The 15,666-nt window shown below is 40.6% G+C and overlaps 1 protein-coding gene across 2 annotated transcripts in view; it reads right to left on the minus strand.

Annotated features, from left to right (window-relative positions):
* Positions 1-11,649: 11,649 nt before the first annotated feature.
* The window catches only part of QPCT (glutaminyl-peptide cyclotransferase), a 29,880-nt gene continuing 25,863 nt past the window's right edge, over positions 11,650-15,666 (minus strand). For both annotated transcript variants that reach the window (XM_086327424.1, XM_086327423.1), the window contains 2 exons: positions 14,014-14,130; positions 11,650-12,283 (listed from right to left, as the gene is read on the minus strand). In XM_086327424.1, the coding sequence (XP_086183550.1) occupies positions 12,138-12,283; positions 14,014-14,130 (263 nt within the window). In that variant the 3' untranslated portion in view covers positions 11,650-12,137. The remainder of the gene's footprint in view (positions 12,284-14,013; positions 14,131-15,666) is intronic.

Here is a 15,666-nt window from a genome sequence, read left to right on the forward strand (position 1 = left end):
AAAGAAATTAACCACAAAAGTATCTAGAGGGAAAGTACTCCAGGCAGAGGGAATAGCCTTCGTAAAAATCCTGAGGTAGAATCCAGTCTGACATGTTGCACAAACAACAAAGAGGCCAGTGTTGCTGGAGCTTGGTCCAGCGAGCAAACGGAGAGACTGGTCAGGGGTGAGGTCAGAGTGGTGTTAGTGGACAGATCACAGGAGATCAAGCAGGCCCCTGTAAGGACGCTGACATTTACTCCTGAGTGAAATAAGAAACTATTGTAGAGTTCTGAGAAGAGCAACACTATCTGACCTACTTCCTTAAAGGATCATTTTTGTTGCTACATTGAGTATAGACTGCCGGGGTTAGGATAGAAGTAGGAAGATTGATGAGAGCTTCTTACAGTCATCGAGGCAAGAGATAAAGATGGCTTGGATCAGTACACCACCAATGGAGGTGGTAAAAGGTGACTGGATCTAGATGTACTTTGAAAGTACATTTGACTGGCTATCTCCTGACTAACTGGATATGTGAAAGAAGGTGAGAAATCAAGAGTGACTCCAATGTTTTTGGCTCAGCCACAGAAAGAATGAAGCTAGGGAGAGGAAGAAGGTGGCGCAGGTAAGCAGGGAGAAGATCAGGAGTTCGGTGAAGGCATGTTGAATGTGACCTGGAGCTGCTCAGCAGGCAGTTGAAAATGGGGAGACCAGAAGGCAGGTGAGAGCTCTGGAAGTCATCAGTTCTTAGGTAAAGACTTGAAGCTGAATGAGGTCAAGAATGAACTAAGAGAGATGGAGAAGAAAAGAGGACCAACACAGCTGAGCCCTGGGCCTGTCGATATTAACCAGTCTGGAGATGAAGAGCAATCAGCAAAAGAACGTGGGAAAGATCCAACTGGAGGAGAACCAGGAAGATTCAGTAGGACAAGGCCTGCACACAGGCCAAGAATATTTTGTTCTCCAATAACTTTTTTCTTTGGTTCCCTGGACCAGTGCAAATAAATTCCATACCTCTGAGTGCATTTTCCTTTGCATTTGATACTCAGCCATTTCAAGCCCTTTCCATGTAATTACCATGTATGTTTGACAGCAGCCAAGGGCAGTAGCCCTGATGGCAGGAAAATGGCCCAGGCAGGCAGCCTGTCTGCTGCTTTGATACGTCCCATGTCCAGAGGAGACCGCCACTCCAAACAGATCCCCACAGACTGCACCCTACCCAACACTGTCAAAACACAGCATGAGAGAAATTCAAGCCAGCCTGTCTGGGGCAAACTGTCAGGGTGTCATGCAGCGTGTGGGAGCTCAGCTATATGTAGAAGGTGAGGCATAGAATCCGGGGAAAGAGACAGACTCAGCAGCCCAGAGCATCCTACAAGTTGAGACTTGATGCCTATTACCCCTACAAGAGTCCTGCCTTATATCCTTATTGGCAACAAGCTGAAATTGCCCTCAGAAAGAAACAATGTCTAGGAATTCATGTCTGCAGTTCTGAGAACATGGAAATACTTTTAAAGCATCAGCTCTACAATCTGATTTATACACTGACTAATGGAGGGGACTGGAATGCAAAAGTAGGAAGTCAAGAAACACCTGGAGTAACAGGCAAATTTGGCCTTGGAATACAGAATGAAGCACGGCAAAGACTAATAGAGTTTTGCCAAGAAAATGCACTGGTCATAACAAACACCCTCTTCCAACAATACAAGAGAAGACTCTACACATGGACATCACCAGATGGTCAACACCAAAATCAGATTGATTATATTCTTTGCAGCCAAAGATGGAGAAGCTCTATACAGTCAGCAAAAACAAGACCAGGAGCTGACTGTGGTTCAGATCATGAACTCCTTATTGCCAAATTCAGACTTAAATTGAAGAAAGTAGGGAAAACCACTAGACCATTCAGGTATGACCTAAATCAAATCACTTATGATTATATAGTGGAAGTGAGAAATATATTTAAGGGCCTAGATCTGATAGATAGAGTGCCTGATGAACTATGGAATGAGGTACGTGACATTGTACAGGAGACAGGGATCAAGACCATCCCCATAGAAAAGAAATGCAAAAAAGCAAAATGGCTGTCTGGGGAGGCCTTACAAATAGCTGTGAAAAGAAGAGAAGCGAAAAGCAAAGGAGAAAGGAAAGATATAAACATCTGAATGCAGAGTTCCAAAGAATAGCAAGGAGAGATAAGAAAGCCTCCCTCAGCAATCAATGCAAAGAAATAGAGGAAAACAACAGAATGGGAAAGACTAGGGATCTCTTCAAGAAAATCAGAGATACCAAAGGAACACTTCATGCAAAGATGAGCTCGATAAAGGACAGAAATGGTATGGACCTAACAGAAGCAGAAGATATTAAGAAGAGATGGCAAGAATACACAGAAGAACTGTACAAAAAAGATCTTCACGACTCAGATAATCACAATGGTGTGATCACTGACCTAGAGCCAGACATCCTGGAACGTGAAGTCAAGTGGGCCTTAGAAAGCATCACTACGAAGAAAGCTAGTGGAGGTGATGGAATTCCAGTTGAACTATTCCAAATCCTGAAAGATGATGCTGTGAAAGTGCTGCACTCAACATGCCAGCAAATTTGGAAAACTCAGCAGCAGCCACAGGACTGGAAAAGGTCCATTTTCATTCCAATCCCAAAGAAAGGCAATGCCAAAGAATGCTCAAACTACCGCACAATTGCACTCATCTCACACACTAGTAAAGTAATGCTCAAAATTCTCTAAGCCAGGCTTCAGCAATATGCGAACCGTAAACTTCCTGATGTTCAAGCTGGTTTTAGAAAAGGCAGAGGAACCAGAGATCAAATTGCCAACATCTGCTGGATCATCAAAAAAGCAAGAGAGTTCCAGAAACACATCTATTTCTGCTTTATTGACTATGCCATAGCCTTTGACTGTGTGGATCACAATAAGCTGTGGAAAATTCTGAAAGAGATGGGAATACCAGACCACCTGATCTGCCTCTTGAGAAATTTGTATGCAGGTCAGGAAGCAACAGTTAGAACTGGACGTGGAACAACAGACTGGTTCCAAATAGGAAAAAGAGTTCGTCAAGGCTGTATATTGTCACCCTGTTTATTTATCTTATATGCAGAGTACATCATGAGGAACGCTGGACTGGGAGAAACACAAACTGGAATCAAGATTGCTGGGAGAAATATCAGTAACCTCCGATATGCAGATGACACCACCCTTATGGCAGAAAGTGAAGAGGAACTCAAAAGCCTCTTGATGAAAGTGAAAGAGGAGAGTGAAAAAGTTGGCTTAATGCTCAACCTTCAGAAAACAAAGATCATGGCATCCGGTCCCATCACTTCATGGGAAATAGATGGGGAAACAGTGGAAACAGTGTCAGACTTTATTTTTTTGGGCTCCAAAATCACTACAGATGGTGACTGCAGCCATGAAATTAAAAGACACTTACTCCTTGGAAGGAAAGTTATGACCAACCTAGATAGCATATTGAAAAGCAGAGACATTACTTTGCCAACAAAGGTTCCTCTAGTCAAGGCTATGGTTTTTCCAGTGGTCATGTATGGATGTGAGAGTTGGACTGTGAAGAAGGCTGAGCACTGAAGAATTGATGCTTTTGAACTGTGGTGTTGGAGAAGACTCTTGAGAGTCCCTTGGACTGCAAGGAGATCCAACCAGTCCATTCTGAAGGAGATCAGCCCTGGGATTTCTTTGGAAGAAATGATGCTAAAGTTGAAACTCCAGTCCTTTGGCCACCTCATGGGAAGAGTTGACTCATTGGAAAAGACTCTGATGCTGGGAGGGATTGGGGGCAGGAGGAGAAGGGACAACAGAAGATGAGATGGCTGGATGGCATCACTGACTCAATGGACGTGAGTCTGGGTGAACTCCGGGAGTTGGTGATGGACAGAGAGGCTGCGATTCATGGGGTGGCAAAGAGTCGGACACAACTGAGCGACTGATCTGATCTGATCTGAATGGATGGAATTCCATTGTTACCAGAGTTTAATCTCTTGATTTAAAAATGTTTTTACTAAATCCTGCTATCCATCACTTTCAGCCCAAAACAAACACACTGAGTTTGGCAGAGAAGAATGGGAAGAAGAGAGAGGGCATGGGACCACAAAGATTCCACTTCTGCCCCATCCCTAGGGAGGAACACTGTCTAGAACAGAGGATAGGAAACAACCTCATCACCTGGAGTTTGGGGGTCCATGTGAGATCTCTAAAGAAAGGGTTCTACTATTTCATACATAGAACTTAAAAATCTGTTGCAGCACAATGTACTACTGAGACAGAGACATGACTGTGGAGAGGCGCTCTTTCTGCAGCACCACCTTCAGGGTAAAATCTAAAGCTGAGGGTGAAAACCACACAGCAGATGATTTCTCAGGCCCTTTTCAGCTCTAGAACATTTGAATTCTAGCCTCTTGCTCCCAAACCCAGAACAACAATCTCAGTTCAGACTCCACTCATGCTCCAGTCTGACAATGACTTTGATGGAGACGTGTGACCTGGCTGGCCCTCCTACATGGGTCTGATAACATTTATGGGCCTTTGAGGAGGGGTATAAGGAACATCTATTTGATCAAAGTGCTTTGAACTCTTTGATTTTGAGAATTGCTGGACTGAGACTTTCATCATGAGTTAACAAACCCTTCCTTCTGCCGCCCTGATCATTACCAGTTTCAGTCTGTCTGGCCTCAGGCAGCGTCTGGATGAGGTTTTATCATGACTGCCAGCCTCCTACAGCAGAGCAGTGTACCTTTCCTGGTCAACTTCTAAGTATTCTCAATTTTTCTTGGTTTCTCAGATACTCTCATCTCTCTGTCTTCCCACCCCCCAGAGGAAATGTTAACAAGTTTAGGTTTGCCAAAATGTAACTTTCGAAGCTGTCAGCTTGCAATATAGGTCTGGGGAAGAAACACAATGATCTTGAAGAAAATCTGCTTTTAGGGACAGAGACTTTTTTCTATGACAAACACTCATTTCCAACACTAGGATCCAACTGCAAAGAAATGAAGCATGAGCAGCGGGATTAGGCATCTTCTAAATCTGGATGTTTAAAGCCTGAAGTGAAAGCATGCCCCATAGAGTTAACAGAAGCTGATAACTAACAAATTCCTGAGCTTGTTACAGAACAACAGATAAAGGAACAGCTTGTCAGAACCCCATGGTTCATAAACTGCCTTCGTTGATTAAGCTCATTTCAGTTCAGTTCAGTTCAGTTCAGTCGTTCAGTCGTGTCCGACTCTTTGTGACCCCATGAGTTGCAGTACGCCAGGCCTGCCGGTCCATCACCAACTCCTGGAGTTCACTCAAACTCACGTCCATTGAGTCAGTGTTGCCATCCAGACATCTCATCTTCTGTTGTCCCTTCTCCTCCTGCCCCCAATCCCTCCCAGCATCAGAGTCTTTTCCAATGAGTCAACTCTTCTCATGAGGTGGCCAAAGGACTGGAGTTTCAGCTTTAGCATCATTCCTTCCAATGAACACCCAGGGCTGATCTCCTTCAGAATGGACTGGTTGGATCTCCTTGCAGTCCAAGGGACTCTCAAGAGTCTTCTCCAACACCACAGTTCAAAAGCATCAATTCTTCGGCGCTCAGCTTTCTTCACAGTCCAACTTTCACACACATACATGACCACAGGAAAAACCATAGCCTTGACTAGATGGACCTTTATTGGCAAAGTAATGTCTCTGCTTTTTAATATGCTGTCTAGGTTGGTCATAACTTTCCTTCCAAGGAGTAAGTGTCTTTTAATTTCATGGCTGCAGTCACCATCTGCAGTGATTTTGGAGCCCAAAATATAAATATAAAGTCTGACACTGTTTCCCCATTGATTTGCCATGAAGTGATGGGACTGAATGCCATGATCTTAGTTTTCTGAATGTTGAGCTTTAAACCAACTTTTTCACTCTCCACTTTCACTTTCATCAAGAGGCTTTTAGTTCCTCTTCACTTTCTGCCATAAGGGTGGTGTCATCGGTTATTGATATTTCTCCCAGCAATCTTGATTCCAGCTTGTGCTTCTTCCAGCCCAGCATTTCTCACGAAATTATTATTTTTTCTTTCTTTCTTTTTTCTCTTTTACTACATACCTTCCGAGCTTCACACAGCTCAGTCGTTTTACAGGAACTTGCAAGGCTACCGGATTTGGTTGGGACCACCAACCCTAAAACTGGGCCTGCACAGGTGTCCCATGAAGAGTCTCTTGATACGGAGGGGGTGGGGGCGGGCTGGAAATTCCGCCCTCCCGTCAAGCTAAATGCCTCTATTCTGAATAGGCACACGCATGTAACCCAGATGTGCCTGCGTAAAACAGCCATTACCTCATCTTTTCCTGACCTCCAATCACCTCTCCCCATGCCTAAGATACTCTGCTTATCCAATTCCCTGATAGCTCAGTTGGTAAAGAATCCGCCTGCAATGCAGGGGACCCCCATTCGACTCCTGGGTCGGGAAGATCCGCTGAAGAAGCAATAGCCTACCCACTCCAGTATTCTTGGACTTACCTTGTGGCTTAGCTGGTGAAGAATCCCCCTGCAATGCGGGGGACCTGGGTTCGAACCCTGGGTGGGGAAGATCCTCTGGAGAAGTGAAAGGCTACCACTCCAGTACTCTGGCCTGGACAATTCCATGGATAGTCCATGGAGTCGAAAAAAGTTGTACATGACTGAGCGACTTTCACTTTCACTTCACCCCGACACCCTCACCTTCAGAGAGTGGGATTTCTTGGCTATAAACCTCAGCATCTCAGTATTTGGCTTGCTGCGTGTATGGCAAATGGACCTGGTTTGGTGGTAAGAGGCGTAATACACTCTTATAACACCTGTGCTCCTCTTCCAAGATTTTGAGTCTATATTTTAAGAACTTTGATGGAGGATCAAGTACATCTTCATTTTACGGGGACATTATAGTACCACATCCTTTGTAAGACAAGAGAAAGGCAATATTGTTCATAAGTCACCTAATTCACATGCTTACCTTGGTGGACATTTGTTGCTCTTATCTGTACAGAATCTATTCTCTAGATCTTCCTTTGGAGAAAGACTTCATCCCCATCTCCAACCCTGAGGTTTGTTGGGAGTAACCCTCCCCACCCCCCACACCCCACCGCCCCAGCTTTGTGGGCAGGCATGACCCACAGGACAAAGTCTATCAGCGCTTTCCAGTCCCCAGCACAGAGACTGAGTGAAGAATGAACCTAGAACACCACTTAGGCCAAAAGGAATTAGGGCTAGAAATTTGTGAAACAATTCAGCAAAATAAAATTCCTAAAAAGATAATTTTAAATCCCTAAAATTTTCTAATGATCTTTTCCTATCCTTAATTCATCTATCAATAAGGGATTAAAATCATATGTAAAACTACTCTGTGCCGCCATCAAAAATGACCTCTTTAATTACGCCTCCAGTAAGAGCAATTGGTTTAGGAAATGCAGGGAGTGCACTCCTTTTTTACAAACAAATGTATTTTACTACTTCCCAAGTGTTTAGAGAATCACAATGAATAACAATTGATGGCCAGCAGTCAGCTAGATTCATTCACCTCTCCGTGTCAATCTCTCAGCTCAAAAAATTTACTGCATGTCATTCTTTGTTAGTCAAAACCACAATAGTTTAATCCTTGCCTGCCAAGGAACTTTTGTACCCCATAGAAATTTTTAAACGTAATAGAACAAAGTTTTCAGTACCATTTATAATTCATCAGTTTTAAAATCTATTTTTAATGTTACCTTTGTAATCTTTGTGGGGTTTTAATTTGTTCAGATGGTTGATAGGGTTTTTTCGTTTGTTTGCATGCTTGCTTGTCTGTTTTTGTTTTAAGTCAAGTTTTTTTCTCTTCTTAACAATTCTGTGCTCTTAATATTAACTCTCAAACAAATGGTCTAAATTCTCCCTGGCAAATATGGATACGTTGGGAGAATGGGCCATGTGTTTCCTTTGAAATATGAGCACCCTAAGATGACTTCACACGGCATGAGCACGCCAACCAAATTCAGGCTGAAGGCTACAGCCATGACAGACAGTCCTTTCATCTCAGCTGCCTTCAAAACTGCCATAAAGTATTGCTGCTGTGTGCCAGGACCCTGCGGCTGATCTTCATGTTGAAGAGGATATAGGGGTGTCCTGTAGCACCCTACTGGCTCAACCAGCTAACGACCTCTCCCTCTCCACTTGAGTCCTTCCATGAAACATGGCAGTGAATTCACACAATGGGACCCACTCCTCGCAACAGAGTAAAAGGTTAGCTATTTGAAGGCTGAGAAAGATGTACCATAGAAGTCAGAGAAGTGAGACAGAGGGAGAAGTGCCAGGAGGACGTTAAACCACTTCAAAATGACTTTTAGTGTTTCAGACTGTGTAGAAAGTGGCCCTGAAACTGACTGAAACCTCAATCTTTCGTACATTCATCTTTGAAGCCAAAAGTTGGTGAGAAGGTTGGTTGGCTGTGAAAAGCACAGCCCCAGATCATGAACAGCAAACTGAAGTAATTTCCCTAAATTTCCTACATTAGTTTTGCTTTAAATTACTATGGCTGCCATAAACAGTCTCCCTCATCTTCTCTTTATGTCTTTTATTCCCACACCTTTATTCCTCAGATTTAGGGCTTGTAAAGAAACAGATTTCATTTTCAGCAGAATGGACCATGACCAAGCTTCCTGTGGGGCTGTCTGTACATCAGAGAAGTAGAAGTGTCTTGTGCCTTGTCCTTCCCTCCTTTGTGAGAAGTAACCGCCTCCAGCTGAGCCAAGTTAATTGAGCATGTGCTCAGTTTTCATATGACTTTGCTGCAGCATCAGAATGAATGCACCTCTTTGATGGAAGAAAGAAACTCCCTGGAATAAACAATTAAGGATTTGGAGTTGGAGCTGAAAGCATGGGCTGCTTTGTTCTTATGACAACTGCTTCACCATCTAAAACATTTCTGCAGTTTGAAGGATCTGTCTTTTCTCTTCCAGCCACAACCCTCAAGCTACAATAACAGACTCATGATTTTTCTTAGATGCCAAGGTTATGAATACTCTTTTATGAATATTTTCCTTTGAACTCATTTCTCTTGAAGAAGAAAAATAGCCCTGTGTGTTGCAGGGTTGACAGTAATAGACAAAGCCTACAAATTGTTCTCTTAGGGGCAGTAAAATGCTCCAAAATGTATATAGGAAAATTCCAAATACAACATAATGTTTATGGAAACCTGCCTTTGCAGGTATGATTTTTAAAGTAATATTTCTGACTGGCATTTTTATACAGAACATATTTCAGGGATTAATATCAAGATTAATACCTTAAAATGTTTCCCTTTATGGTATCATGATTACTTTTCCCATATACATACAAATTCTCTGTCAATAGAATTTTAGAATATGCCACTTAGAAGGAAGGACACTTTCCCTGAGTTAATCTGCTTATGTTTTTATTTTCCCTCTTATCTCATTTCAACATATTCTCCAACGTCCTCCTCTAAAAATAATTCAACTAATGTTAACCAAAAGATTATAGTAGATTTATTTATTTAATTCTGCCTCAAATAAAATTTATTATTTAGGCGTATAATTATATATGTAGTACTGTCAACTAACTTTTAGTTTCCTTATTAGAACATCTTTTCATTCTGTTTTAATATCTGTCACTTAAATCATTTCTTTTCTGGTATTTAAAAAGTGTTTTCCCTGAACCCCTTTCAAATGTTTTCACTCATTTGAAAATTAATCCAGAAAACTCAGCCTTTTTTAATCCTTCTTTGTGGCTTAGATTCTTCAGCCCTGGAACCACTCGTGTTGATTTCTATGATACATAAGCTTATGTAAAAATAGCCTTTGATATGGCAGAGAAATAATTCTGCATACAAATGACACACCTCTGAAGCCTAACATTGTCATGTGAACCCTTGCAGCAATGATTTAAGAATGCTCTCCCAGACTGAGTGAATAACCTGTAAAAATTTCAAGACGCCATTGTTGCATTGTGTTTGGTATTAAAAATATTCTGCAAAGGTCTTTTCATGTAAAAAGGTGGTACTCTGCAGTGCTCCAGAGGATGAGCTGTAGCGCCAGGCTACTTGCGTTCTAGCCCCAGCACTGTCACTTACTAGCTACGTGATCTTGAAGAAAATACTTAACCATTCTGAGCATCATGCATGCATGTGTGCTAAGTCGCTTCAGTTGTGTCTGACTCTTTGTGACCCTATGGACTGTAGCCTGCCAGGCTCCTCTGTCCATGGGATTCTCCAAGCAGGAATACTGGAGTGGGTTGCCATGCCCTCCTCCAGGGAATCTCCCTGACCCAGGGCTCGAACCCACATCTCTTACATCTCTTGCACTGGCAGATGGGTTCTTTACCACTAGCACCACCTGGGAAGCCCTCTGAGCATCATAAAATGTGGCTAATAGTAGCCTATACCCTTTAGGATTGTTGTGAGGATTAAGTTGGTAAAAACATGTGCAGCACCTATAACATTGACCCTCAGTTAGTACTCAATAACTGTTGGTTCTTAATATTATTTAACTCACAAATGCACGGCTTCCCTTTATAGAATTTTAGAAGCAGATTTGTGTAAAATAAAGTCTGTAAAAATCCAGTTCTGTAAAATTCACCAGGGTCCAGTAGTCAAGACTGCATCTTTCAATCCAGGGGGTACAGGTTAGATCCTTGGTCAGGAAACTAAGATACCACATGCTGCATGACAGGGCCAAAATTTAAGAATAAGTGAATACTTGTAAAAAAAATTGTTTAAAATGAAATAAAATTCACCATCATGAAATTGCAGACATAGACATAGTTGTATATAATTCTGGCTATTCTTGTATAAAATTATATAAAGTCATATACATAAATTATATTTTAGCCCCTGTTTTGACCTGGAAAGTATGTTTTCATAAGTAAATTCCTTTTCCAATGACTGTCTTTGCTATTGAACTTGAGGTTGCTATTGATTTCCCACTCAGTTTGTCTCACACCCTATCCAGTCCCAGCACACTAACTCAGTGAGGTTTATTAAATGTCTGCACAGAACAGAGAACACATGAAAAACAGCAACCCCCCAATTAACTTCATCTATTAGTATATGGCAGGATGAATCGCATCATTGTTTAACTGTGATCAAGTCTGTATTTCTAGATAACTGTTTCCTATAGCTAAAGAAAAATCTATGAATTCTTAACATGTTTCCAGCCCAAACAATTTTGCTTCCATGAATCTCCTATAAGAAATTAGCTATAAGTAATTAAACAAATGTGAATATCATATAATTTATACAACAATACACAGAAATGATCATAATTGCTGTGCTTTCTCTGTGTTACCTTCATATTGACTCTGGAGGACACACTCAACAATCTCTGTCTTCATCATAACCCAAGATCAAAACAACAAATAAATGTCTGGTAATTATATAATTTAACAGACAGAAAGCCAAAAAATTGAAGATAGAGTTTGATTATAAACACATATAAACTTCATTGAAAATATATGAGGAAAAATTAGAATGAGTGATGATTTGGTTAATATAATGAAATTATGGCTTTTTTACTTTCTCTATTTTCTACGTTTTTTTGTCCTGACTATATTATTTTACAATAAAAATGCAAAATTTGTAAACAATAAAACTGAGCTATACTTCAAATCATATGATTTTTTTCATTTATATATAAAGAAAGACATTTACAACATAGCATTTAATTTTGATTTAATTTCCATAAAATAAATCATACAAAGATTTCTCAAAGAGATTGAGTCCTCAAAATGCATCTCTGTTTTGTTTTATATGCAATAGATTTGCAAGTATAAGAAAATCATAAAACTAAGGCTATACATTGCACCTGACCATCATATTAAATATTATTTTAGAAGACCATGATACTAACTATATGCATCTGATTTAGCTTCATAGCTTCTTATCTAAAGGAGTTTTTTTAGAGATATGTATCTTCAGTTTTTCTTACATTTGCCTTTATCACTAGATGAAAATTAATGAGCAATTTGGACATGACATAAATCTAGGATATTCAAAGATACCTACAGAAAGAATCTATAGGATAGAAGTTTCCACACAGCATTGTCTAGAGTCAGATTATTTTAAAGGATTCCTTGACTTTTGAATATGATACTAGATGCAATCACCAGAATATTTAGTTCACCAGTAAACTAAACCAGAATATTACAAATGAAGATATTCTAACACAAATACTTGTAGAATTTTGTTTAGATTGTCAATGGTTGTTCTATCCAAATTTTCTTCATTGTCATCCATGGTGTGCCAGACTTCAGGGAAAGGAGATGATATCAGATGCAAAACTGGAACACCTAACACAAAGAAATGACTTGTAATTAAGTACATATTTCCCATGAGTAAGCTAGAAAGTATAATTTTTCAGAGAAGTCTAAGTGGGAGCTCTGTACTATATAAACACAGCTAATAACTCAGCTAATAACTTCTGTACGTCCCTATATCTTACCCTGATACTCCAAAGTCATTCATTCATTAAACAAATATTAATAAATTCAGTAAATAATAATAAAGCACTTACTATGTGCCAGCCCCTATTCTAGAAATTGAGGGTTCATCAGTGAAAAGGCAAAGCCCTGTTCATATAGAACTTACATTCTACTAGAGAAAGAAACAAATAAACAAATACAAAAAATAATTTTTGAAAATGATAAGGTTTATAAAGAATAGTAAAACAAGATAAGGGAATAGAGAATGAGGGGCAGAGAGCAGGGCCAAGAAAAAGGAATTTAAAATCAGGATGGCCCTGGATTTCCCTAGTGGTCCAATGGTTAAGAATCCGCCTGCCAAGGAAGGGGATCAATCCCTGGTACAGGAAGATTCCATGCTCTGTGGGGCAACCAAGCCTGTGCACTGCAGCTACGGAAGCCCACGGGCCCCAGAGCCTGTGTTCTGCCACAAAAGAAGCCACCGCACTGAGGAGCCCATGCACTGCAACTAGAGAACAGTCCCTGCTCTCCACAACTAGAGAAAGCCTGAAGGCAGCAATGAAGACCAAAAATACATATAAATTACAGTTAAAAAAAATAAAATCAAAGAAGTCCTCTTTGAGAAGCTAACATTTACACAGATGCAACAAAGGAGAAACTAAGCTGTGTGAAGACCTGGGGGTGACCAGGCAGCAGTATTAGCAAGCCCAAAGGTCCTGTGGCAGGAGTGTGCTTGGCCTGCTTGTGGAACAGCAGTGTGACTGGGTCAGAGCAATAATTAGAGAGGTAGGAGGTGATGCTGGAGAGGAAGAAAGGAATCAGAAAATGGAAGCCCTTGTAGGTCATGATGAAGACTTTGGGGCTTACTCTCCATGATGGCAAGCCAACAGAGCTTTAAGGTAGGGAAATAACATAATTTGATTGACAATTTTTAAAGATAACATTTGCTCATACATAAAGAATAAGGAGGTAAGACCAAAAGAAGGAGATGAATTGGATGGCTACTGTAAGAATCGTTGAGTTAATTTAGACTTCCAACACTGATGGAAAGGATGAAATGAAAGTGAAAGTGTTAATCACTCAGTCTTGTCCGACTCTTTGCAACTCTATGTAGCCCATCAGGCTCCTCTGTCCATGGAGTTCTCCAGGCAAGAATACTGGAGTGGGTTGCCATTTCCTTCTCCAGGGTATCTTCCCAACCCAGGGATCATACCTGAGTCTCCTGCATCGCAGGCAGATTCTTTACCATCTGAGCCACTAAGAGGGCCCTTTGCTTCCTTATTAGCAGGAAAACATAGTTACACAAAGTATAAGAATACAATCTAGGTCTGTGAAAGGGAAAGCGGGATGTCAGAGGCATACGAGCCTTGATAAATATTCTACATGTAGGAAAAAATTAAAAGGTCTCTTCAGGGACTTACAATGACTTTCATGAACAAATAAAAGCCATGAGATGATTGGTGAATGATTTAATTTATCAGCAATTAAATTTAATGGTTCTTCACACTTCTAGATTGTTGTAAATGCACATAAAATACACCGAATATGATAGGCAAAAACCACACATGTGCATACATATTTACACATACACACATTACCTCTTCTTAAAAATGGAATATGGTCATCCTGAATCACACCTCCATAACCATAATTCCGGAAATACCACCTCTCCGAAGAGTGATCCTTGAGTAAACCTAATTCACGGAGTCCATGTTCTGCAGATGATAATTAGACAGCAGATGAACACGTATTTTTAACTAATCGACAGAACGCAAAAAGAGTTTCAAATCTTGGCACTTGGTTTTAAAACACTGTGAGTAGTGCACCCATGACAAAAAAAAAACCTCTAAGCTGAACTTGGGGTGTGGACATTTTGGATTATCTCTGAGGGAGGAGTCACCTCTGACTTTAGCTTTCTGACTCCTGAGAGTCAGAAACTCAATAGAACAGTGGAGAGACGGAGAATGAGAAAACTAGAGGGAAGCAGAGGGGGAAAACACAGGTGTAGATACTTACAGATTTTCACCCCGGAACAAAGAGTGTTTCAAAAGATGCTGGGCTTGAAAGGGAACTTAGACAGAACAGGTATGAAGTACTATACTGAGTGACCTCTCTTTGCAAAAGCGATGCTTACTATGACTTGCGTCAGTGGTTCTCAAAGTGTGGTCTATAATCAGTTGCATCAGCACCACCTGGGAACTTGTTAGCAATGCAGATTATCTGGTCCTACCTCTGACCGACTGAATTAGAAATTCTGGGGGTGCAGTCCAGCAATCTGTGGTGTAACAAGCCTTCCAGGTGATTCTAATGCACACTAAAATTTGAGAACCATTGACCTACATTCCATCACTCCTGTCATAGTGTAACATAGAACTCATGTGTTACATGAGTTACGTATAACGTGAGCCTATGTTATAAGATGAAAAGAGATCACTAGAAGAGTTTAGGACAACCAAATGAAATTTTGCAGGATTGGTTATATTCATTGCTAAATTTAAAGGGTAAAATTAGACCAAAGGGTAAGCATTCGTATGTAATATGATTTTAGGAACATCAAAAAAGCCCTTACTACCACAATATTCCCATCTGTTTATTCATAATTATAATTCCTTATCTCATATACAACTTTTCCTTATACAATTAGAGATACGGTTTGAATATAAATACCACTCAGTGGGTTACACAATGGGTTAAAATTATATTAACATGTGAGTTACTGATATAAATTCATTCTGGTGGAAGAAATGAGATAAGGGAACAAAACCCATGACAGAAGGCCAAACCCAATTTCTTGAGGCTACTCAGAGTAAGGAAAACATGCTGTAAGGAAGTGTCCCAAAAAGCTTATATTAATACCAGAATAGCAAGTCTTTCAAATTAGAAATTGAAATTTGTCAAAGATAAGCATCTGAGGTTCAGGTAAACATTTCTTTCACAATATTCTAGATCTGGATATAGGCACATTGTGGCAAAAGTATGAGTTGAGATGGCAGCATTTTCCCCCACTGCTGAGAAGGAAGTACTATCCTACCCCACTGCAAGAAGTCTGTGTGGCTAGAAAAGAATTCTTAGTCTGATGTTTTTGCGCAGGGCTTGAATTCTATAATAAACATCTATCTCATGTTCATCCCTCCCTAAGGCCAATCTTTCATCGTTTGTTTTGTTCGTGTGTGTGTGTGTGTGTGTGTGTGTGTGTGTGTGTGTGTGTGTGTGGAGAGGGAGGAGTATATGGAGTAGAGATACAAGAGAAA

The sequence above is a fragment of the Bos grunniens genome, chromosome 11 (genome assembly GCF_055505025.1).
Source record: "Bos grunniens cultivar Pamir isolate PY7600 chromosome 11, Bosgru_T2T1.0, whole genome shotgun sequence".
NCBI lineage: Eukaryota > Metazoa > Chordata > Mammalia > Artiodactyla > Bovidae > Bos > Bos grunniens.